Source organism: Hyla sarda, chromosome 2 (genome assembly GCF_029499605.1).
Source record: "Hyla sarda isolate aHylSar1 chromosome 2, aHylSar1.hap1, whole genome shotgun sequence".
Lineage (NCBI taxonomy): Eukaryota > Metazoa > Chordata > Amphibia > Anura > Hylidae > Hyla > Hyla sarda.
Window position 1 is genome coordinate 318,282,052 of NC_079190.1, and position 10,331 is coordinate 318,292,382.

General features: G+C 41.4%; 1 protein-coding gene across 1 annotated transcript; it reads right to left on the reverse strand.

Moving 5' to 3' along the window:
• Window positions 1–7,236: 7,236 nt before the first annotated feature.
• Window positions 7,237–9,924, reverse strand: LOC130357919 (protein spinster homolog 1-like). The gene is made up of 2 exons (XM_056560672.1): window positions 9,829–9,924; window positions 7,237–8,803 (listed from the first exon to the last, which is right to left on the reverse strand). The coding sequence occupies exon 2, from the start codon at window positions 8,776–8,778 to the stop codon at window positions 7,264–7,266; it is 1,515 nt and encodes a 504-aa protein (XP_056416647.1). The 5' UTR covers window positions 8,779–8,803; window positions 9,829–9,924; the 3' UTR covers window positions 7,237–7,263.
• Window positions 9,925–10,331: the final 407 nt, after the last annotated feature.

Below are 10,331 nucleotides of genomic sequence, written 5' to 3' on the forward strand. Positions count from 1 at the left end.
TGCTTCATCATAAACTGTGACATCACTGTGCTTCATCATAAACTGACATCACTGTGCTTCATAATAAACTGACATCACTGTGCTTCATAATAAACTGACATCACTGTGCTTCATAATAAACTGTGACATCACTGTGCTTCATAATAAACTGACATCACTGTGCTTCATAATAAACTGTGACATCACTGTGCTTCATAATAAACTGTGACATCACTGTGCTTCATAATAAACTGTGACATCACTGTGCTTCATAATAAACTGTGACATCACTGTGCTTCATAATAAACTGTGACATCACTGTGCTTCATAATAAACTGTGACATCACTGTGCTTCATAATAAACTGTGACATCACTGTGCTTCATAATAAACTGACATCACTGTGCTTCATAATAAACTGTGACATCACTGTGCTTCATAATAAACTGTGACATCACTGTGCTTCATAATAAACTGTGACATCACTGGGCTTCATAATAAACTGTGACATCACTGTGCTTCATAATAAACTGTGACATCACTGTGCTTCATAATAAACTGTGACATCACTGTGCTTCATAATAAACTGTGACATCACTGTGCTTCATAATAAACTGCGACATCACTGTGCTTTATAATAAACTGTGACATCACTGTGCTTCATAATAAACTGTGACATCACTGTGCTTCATAATAAACTGTGACATCAATGTGCTTCATAATAAACTGTGACATCACTGTGCTTCATAATAAACTGTGACATCACTGTGCTTCATCATAAACTGTGACATCACTGTGCTTCATAATAAACTGTGACATCACTGTGCTTCATCATAAACTGTGACATCACTGTGCTTCATCATAAACTGTGACATCACTGTGCTTCATCATAAACTGTGACATCACTGTGCTTCATCATAAACTGTGACATCACTGTGCTTCATAATAAACTGTGACATCACTGTGCTTCATCATAAACTGTGACATCACTGTGCTTCATCAAAAACTGTGACATCACTGTGCTTCATAATAAACTGACATCACTGTGCTTCATAATAAACTGTGACATCACTGTGCTTCATCATAAACTGTGACATCACTGTGCTTCATCATAAACTGACATCACTGTGCTTCATAATAAACTGACATCACTGTGCTTCATAATAAACTGTGACATCACTGTGCTTCATCATAAACTGTGGCATCACTGTGCTTCATCATAAACTGTGACATCACTGTGCTTCATCAAAAACTGACATCACTGTGCTTCATAATAAACTGTGACATCACTGTGCTTCATCATAAACTGACATCACTGTGCTTCATCATAAACTGTGACATCACTGTGCTTCATCATAAACTGTGACATCACTGTGCTTCATCATAAAATGTGACATCACTGTGCTTCATCATAAACTGTGACATCACTGTGCTTCATAATAAACTGTGACATCACTGTGCTTCATAATAAACTGTGACATCACTGTGCTTCATAATAAACTGTGACATCACTGTGCTTCATCATAAACTGTGACATCACTGTGCTTCATCATAAACTGTGACATCACTGCGCTTCATCATAAACTGTGACATCACTGTGCTTCATCATAAACTGACATCACTGTGCTTCATAATAAACTGACATCACTGTGCTTCATAATAAACTGACATCACTGTGCTTCATAATAAACTGTGACATCACTGTGCTTCATAATAAACTGACATCACTGTGCTTCATAATAAACTGTGACATCACTGTGCTTCATAATAAACTGTGACATCACTGTGCTTCATAATAAACTGTGACATCACTGTGCTTCATAATAAACTGTGACATCACTGTGCTTCATAATAAACTGTGACATCACTGTGCTTCATAATAAACTGTGACATCACTGTGCTTCATAATAAACTGTGACATCACTGTGCTTCATAATAAACTGACATCACTGTGCTTCATAATAAACTGTGACATCACTGTGCTTCATAATAAACTGACATCACTGTGCTTCATAATAAACTGTGACATCACTGTGCTTCATAATAAACTGTGACATCACTGGGCTTCATAATAAACTGTGACATCACTGTGCTTCATAATAAACTGTGACATCAATGTGCTTCATAATAAACTGTGACATCACTGTGCTTCATAATAAACTGTGACATCACTGTGCTTCATAATAAACTGCGACATCACTGTGCTTTATAATAAACTGTGACATCACTGTGCTTCATAATAAACTGTGACATCACTGTGCTTCATAATAAACTGTGACATCAATGTGCTTCATAATAAACTGTGACATCACTGTGCTTCATAATAAACTGTGACATCACTGTGCTTCATCATAAACTGTGACATCACTGTGCTTCATAATAAACTGTGACATCACTGTGCTTCATCATAAACTGACATCACTGTGCTTCATAATAAACTGTGACATCACTGTGCTTCATAATAAACTGACATCACTGTGCTTCATAATAAACTGTGACATCACTGTGCTTCATCATAAACTGTGACATCACTGTGCTTCATCATAAACTGACATCACTGTGCTTCATAATAAACTGACATCACTGTGCTTCATAATAAACTGTTACATCACTGTGCTTCATCCTGTAATTTGATGTCACTGTGTATAACAACCCTTTAGTGACATCACAGTTTATTATTCTTGAATGCTGACTTCACTGTGTATATTTTCCCGGTACAATGACATCACTGTATAGTTACCCTCTACTGTGACAACACTGCGTTTATTAACCCTGTAGTGGCAAAACTGTTTATTGTCCCTGTACAGAGACATTACTGTTTGTATTAACTCTGAACTGTGATGTCACTGTGCATATTTACCCTGTATTGTCACTCGCAGTGCAAGGTAAATATGTACAGTGGCATTAGGGTATACAGGCTTAATATATACAGTGATGTCACAGTGCAGTGTAAGTATCAACAGTGATGTTGCAGTATAGAGATAACACACAGTGATGTTATAGTTCAGAGATAATATACACAGTGATGTCACAGTACAGGGATAATACACACAGTGATGTCACAGTACGGGGATAATACACACAGTGATGTCACAGTACAGGGATAATATACACAGTGATGTCACAGTACAGGGATAATACACAGTGATGTCACAGTACAGGGATAATACACAGTGATGTTACAGTACAGGGATAATACACACAGTGATGTCACAGTACAGAGATAATACACACAGTGATGTCACAGTACAGAGATAATACACACAGTGATGTCACAGTACAGGGATAATACACAGTGATGTCACAGTACAGAGATAATACACACAGTGATGTCACAGTACAGGAAGGGATAATATACACAGTGATGTCATAGTACAGGGATAATACACAGTGACGTCACAGTACAGGGATAATACACAGTGATGTCACAGTACAGGGATAATACACAGTGATGTGACAGTACAGAGATAATACACACAGTGATGTCACAGTACAGGAATAATACACAGTGATGTCACAGTACAGGAATAATACACAGTGATGTTACAGTACAGGAATAATACACAGTGATGTCACAGTACAGGAATAATACACAGTGATGTCACAGTACAGGGATAATATACAGAGTGATGTCACAGTACAGGGATAATATACAGAGTGATGTCACAGTACAGGGATAATACACCCAGTGATGTCACAGTACAGGGATAATACACCCAGTGATGTCACAGTACAGGGATAATACACAGTGATGTCACAGTACAGGGATAATACACAGTGATGTCACAGTACAGGGAGAATACACACAGTGATGTCACAGTACAGGGATAATACACACAGTGAGGTCACAGTACAGGGATAATACACACAGTGATGTCACAGTACAGGGATAATATAGACAGTGATGTCACAGTACAGGGATAATGTACAAAGTGATGTCACAGTACAGGGATAATATACACAGTGATGTCACAGTACAGGGATAATACACAGTGATGTCACAGTACAGGCATAATACACAGTGATGTCACAGTACAGGGATAATACACAGTGATGTCACAGTACAGGGATAATACACAGTGATGTCACAGTACAGGGATAATACATAGTGATGTCACAGTACAGGGACAATACACAGTGATGTCACAGTACAGGGATAATCCACACAGTGATGTCACAGTACAGGGATAATACACAGAGTGATGGCACAGTACAGAGATAATACACACAGTGATGTCACAGTACAGGGATAATACACAGTGATGTCACAGTACAGAGATAATACACACAGCAATGTCACAGTACAGGGATAATACACAGTGATGTCACAGTACAGAGATAATACACACAGTGATGTCACAGTACAGGGAGGAATAATATACACAGTGATGTCATAGTACAGGGATAATACACAGTGACGTCACAGTACAGGGATAATACACAGTGATGTCACAGTACAGGGATAATACACAGTGATGTCACAGTACAAAGATAATACACACAGTGATGTCACAGTACAGGAATAATACACAGTGATGTCACAGTACAGGAATAATACACAGTGATGTCACAGTACAGGAATAATACACAATGATGTCACAGTACAGGAATAATACACAGTGATGTCACAGTACAGGGATAATATACAGAGTGATGTCACAGTACAAGGATAATATAGACAGTGATGTCACAGTACAGGGATAATACACACAGTGATGTCACAGTACAGGGATAATATACAGAGTGATTTCACAGTACAGGGATAATATAGACAGTGATGTCACAGTACAGGGATAATACACACAGTGATGTCACAGTACAGGGATAATACACACAGTGATATCACAGTACAGGGATAATACACAGTGATGTCACAGTACAGGGATAATATACACAGTGATGTCACAGTACAGGGATAATACACAGTGATGTCACAGTACAGGCATAATACACAGTGATGTCACAGTACAGGGATAATACACAGTGATGTCACAGTACAGGGATAATACACAGTGATGTCACAGTACAGGGATAATACATAGTGATGTCACAGTACAGGGACAATACACAGTGATGTCACAGTACAGGGATAATCCACACAGTGATGTCACAGTACAGGAATAATACACAGAGTGATGGCACAGTACAGAGATAATACACACAGTGATGTCACAGTACAGGGATAATACACAGTGATGTCACAGTACAGAGATAATACACACAGCAATGTCACAGTACAGGGATAATACACAGTGATGTCACAGTACAGAGATAATACACACAGTGATGTCACAGTACAGGGAGGGATAATATACACAGTGATGTCATAGTACAGGGATAATACACAGTGACGTCACAGTACAGGGATAATACACAGTGACATCACAGTACAGAGATAATACACAGTGATGTCACAGTACAAAGATAATACACACAGTGATGTCACAGTACAGGAATAATACACAGTGATGTCACAGTACAGGAATAATACACAGTGATGTCACAGTACAGGAATAATACACAATGATGTCACAGTACAGGGATAATATACAGAGTGATGTCACAGTACAGGGATAATATACAGAGTGATGTCACAGTACAGAGATAATACACAGTGACATCACAGTACAGGGATAATACACAGTGATGGCACAGTACAGAGTTAATACACAGTGATGTCACATTACAGGGATAATACACAGAGTGATGGCACAGTACAGAGATAGTACACAGTGATGCCACAGTACAGGGATAATACACAGTGATGTCACAGTACAGGGATAATACACACAGTGATGTCACAGTACAGGGATGATACACAGAGTGATGGCACAGTACATAGATAATACACAGTGACGTCACAGTACAGGGATAATACACAGTGATTGCACAGTACAGAGTTAATACACAGTGATGTCACATTACAGGGATAATACACAGAGTGATGGCACAATACAGAGATAATACACAGTGATGTCACAGTACAGGGATAATACACGGTGATGTCACAGTATAACCATCTCACAGCGGGACCACCATGTAATTTCAGCAGAAAATAAAGCAGGGCCTCATGTTCAAGTTTCGCCTAAGGCCTCACAAAGTCTAGAGCCGCCTCTGGTCGGCCCTACCATGGGACCCGGTGGGACCATAAGTCCCAGGTGGCACTTTTCAGGGGCGGCATTTTGCTGCCCCCTTTTTTTTTGTGCCTAGTAGGTTCATGGTAGGGTTGGCGCCGCCGCTGCTCACTGTTCTAAAGCAGCTGCGGGGTATAATAGCGCAGCGGGCACTTTAGACAGTGAGTCTGCCTCCGGCCGACCGGGGTTTGACGAGGGACGTCGCACAAGTGACGTACTCGTCAGGCCGCTGGCGGAGAGGAGAAGCGCTGTGCAGGACAGGTAAGTGTGTCTCTCTGTGTGTCTGTGTCTGTCTGTGTGTTTGGGGGGGCTATGGCTACCTAATGTGAGGAACCCATGCTACCTAATGTGGGGAAACTATGTTACCTAATGTGGGGAATCTGTGCTACCTAATGTGGGGAAACTATGCTACCTAATGTGGGGAAACTATGTTACCTAATGTGTGGAATCTGTGCTACCTAATGTGGGCAAACTATGCTACCTAATGTGGGAAACTATGTTACCTAATGTGGGGAAACTATGTTACCTGATGTGGGGAATCTGTGCTACCTAATGTGGGGAAACTATGCTACCTAATGTGGGGAAACTATGTTACCTAATGTGGGGAATCTGTGCTACCTAATGTGGGGAAACTATGCTACCTAATGTGGGGAAACTATGTTACCTAATGTGGGGAATCTGTGCTACCTATTGTGGGGAAACTATGCTACCTAATGTGGGGAAACTATGCTACCTAATGTGGGCAAACTATGCTACCTAATGTGGGGAAACTGCTACCTAATGTAGGGAATCTATGCTACCTAATGTGAGGAAACCTTGCTACCTAATGTGGGGAATCTATGCTACCTAATGTGGGGGGGCTTGAATGAGCTGCGGTATATGGGAGGCCTTAATAAATAATTAGAAACTTATACAGCAAGTGACATATGGGGGTCCCCCTGAGTAAGTGACAAATGGAGGGGGGGTGCTGAACAATTGATGTTTTGGGGGGGAGGGCACAGGCACATTCTTTGCACAAGGGCCCTCTGCTGTCTGTGTCCGCCCCTGGGTAGAGAATAAGGGGTAAGGTGGAACATAGAACAAATGCAGTTATTTTTTTCTTAATTTTTTTTTATGAAGTAAACGAGATAAAGGTAAGCAATGACTTTTCCTCAGTCTGAAGTGCGGTCCTCATCGGCAGGAAGCAGTGAGGAGGAGGAGGATGACGGAGGTTCTGATTCCATCTCTGCTTCTTTTTCGTCCCTCTCTATATATAGGGCCGTGGCCATGAAGAAGGCCCCTCCGATGACTGCCATTATGGTGCAGGTCATGAGGGCATACTCCAGGCTGCGGTATTTCAGAAGAGGGGATTTGGCATATCCTCGTTCGTAGGTGTCAGATATCAGGCCGATGAGGTACGGGCTGCCGGCGTCACCTAGGAGGTGATAGATTGTCATCTGCACGGCCAGGGCTGAAGATCTCCTCCACGGAGTTACTACTTTTAGTATAATGTCAGATATGAGGGTGAAATTTACTGACAGAAGCGTCTCTCCGATGAAGATGAAGATGTTGGTGGCAACGAGGTTGATGTTGCCAAAAGTCAATGCCAACAGAAGAAAAGGGGCGGAGAGCATCATCGCGCATCCACACACAAGCGGGTCCGCCCGTGGGTTGGATTTGCGATATCTTTTACTTATCTCCGTCCCTGCTACAACTCCCAGAATACCGGAAACGACTGTAACCACACCAAATATTAGGATGTCGTGATAGTCACACGGTTCAGCACGGCAAGGGTCCTTCTCTTGTAGGAGTGTTCGTGCGTGGGTCAGGTATGACGGACCCCATACACCTATGGCTCCCACTATGAAGGATACAGCCGTCGATCCCATGGTGGTTAACATGAAGCTTCGATTTTTAAATAGTTTTTTCAGATCTGTCGCCCATTTGGCAAACTTCTGGGATTTGTTGTTCTTCTTCCCGTTTGTAGTCATTCTTGGAAGCTCCTTTGTGACCAAAATCATCAAAGCCACAGCTATGAGGCCCAGGCCAGGGGTGACCCGAAATGCCCAGTGCCAATCGCCCCTTGCTGCATCAGTCACTTTGGGCCCGATGATGTATCCTAGTCCGCAGCCTACAGGTATGACGGAGTAAAACACGTTCAGCATGCGGGTCCGCTGGTCACTTGTAAAAAGGTCTGCAATGATGGAGGGGGCGATGGTGCAGAAAGTCGCCTCTCCGGCTCCAACCAGTCCACTCGTCAGCAGGAAGAGCAGGAAGTACCCGTCAGGGATGAATGACAGGGTAAGTGTCATGCTCAGCCAAACGATGACTCCTGCGCAAACAGTATATTTCTTATTACAGTGGTCGCCCAAATATCCGGCAATTGGTGCGACCAGCACGTAGCTTCCAATGAACAATGTATTCAATAAGCCGGACAGACTAGCATTGGTGTCATATGCTTTCTGTATATAAGGCAGCACCCCCGCCACGCTGGAGCGATTTGCATAGATGAGCAAATTAACAAAGGCGAGGATCACTACGGTGATGATGGAACGTGCGGTGGACATCACGCTTAGAGATGGCAGGTTCTGCCTCTCAGGGATATCGCCCTTTTCTACATCCATATCACTATGGTCCTCCATTGCTTCTTCCTCCTCCTTCAGCAATGGGTCTTGTGGAGAGGCCATGGTAACAGGTCAGAGCCTGAAAACACTAGAGAGAGAGAGATAAGTGAACACATTAGACAACATGTCATCATTCCTGTCATTATACAATAGATCCTTCATACAGAGCAGAAATGTCCAGCACAGAACCACAAGATAACACTAAGACCATCGCAGCCTCAGAAGAAGACGCTTCTCTATAAGTGATTTATATGGAGACGTCTTCCCTGAGGTTACCAATGTCTGATAACCCTGAACCTGTCCGGTCCTAGTAATATCTGATAGCCCTGAACCTGTCCGGTCCTAGTAATATCTGATAAACCTGAACCTGTCCGCTCCTAGTAATATCTGATAACCCTGGACCTGTCCGGTCCTAGTAATATCTGATAACCCTGAACCTGTCCGGTCCTAGTAATATCTGATAAACCTGGACCTCTCCGGTCATAGTAATATCTGATAACCCTGAATCTGTCCTAGTAATGGCGGATTATAAGGGCTTGGCTGTATGGTCACTGGGCCATGTGAACTTCATACTGTAGATACAATTGGGCTATCCTGCTATATACATTTACTAATAATGAACCTACCCCACCTCATTGGGATCTATCCGTCCCCTATATGACTTTCTGCCACTAGTTGATTTGAAAATTTTCCCTTTCGGAGTACCCGGAGTATTTCTATTGTTAGTACACACAGAATTCTATTATATACTATTATATTTCTGCCCTAATCTTTCTGTCATTCTTTTACTACACCACCAAATCTTTCTCATAGACTTATATCTTTCAGAACTTCATGAATTAGGACTCTTTTTCTTGGGGGCTTTTTTGGGCATAATTGCATTTTAGCAGTTTTGCAAGAAAAAGCTCTGGTCATGATACTATCTGTGCGTTTTATTATGTTTAATGCCTAAGCCAAGTCTTGTCACAATGCTATGAGAAATATAACTTTTGTTATTTCTTTTGGAAATTCATTTCTTGTTTTTTTTTGCTAAAAAAAAAACCAACAACAATAAAAAAAAACTGTCAAACAAAAAGCCCTGTGTATGTATGAATAGAAGAGGCTGAGACTTACCTTGTGGTTCTCTCTTCAGACAAGGAACGGTCAAAATCTTGAATTCTCTATCGCAAATAGAAACTCTCTAACAAACACTTTGCACCACAGGTTGTGAATGCAAAACACACTGAAGACACTGCAGCCGGCGCGCACCTCCTTGTACAACTTACGGTGACATCATCACAAGCATGTGTGACATCACAGGGTTCTAAACCATCTTCAGGTATGTGTAAATCTGTATAGTAAATGTGAGTAGCTGTATTAGTCCAGTGATGCAGATTGTAATACCTTTTTTATTGGACTAACAGAATTTTGTAGAGACAAACTTTTGGGATTCCTCCCTGATAATTTATAAAGTCCTTTGATCATAAGTCCTTGACTATTGGACTTGATAAAGGGAGGAATCCTGAAAGCTTGTCTCTACAAAATTCTGTTAGTCCAATAAAAAGGTATTACAAGAGACTGCAACATATTTTTTGATTTGTGTGTGTATATATATATATATATATATATATATATAT

Coding starts and splice junctions, on each gene's coding strand:
- LOC130357919 (XM_056560672.1), bottom strand. CDS start 8,778: ATGGCCTCTCCACAAGACCCATTGCTGAAGGAGGAGGAAGAAGCAATG.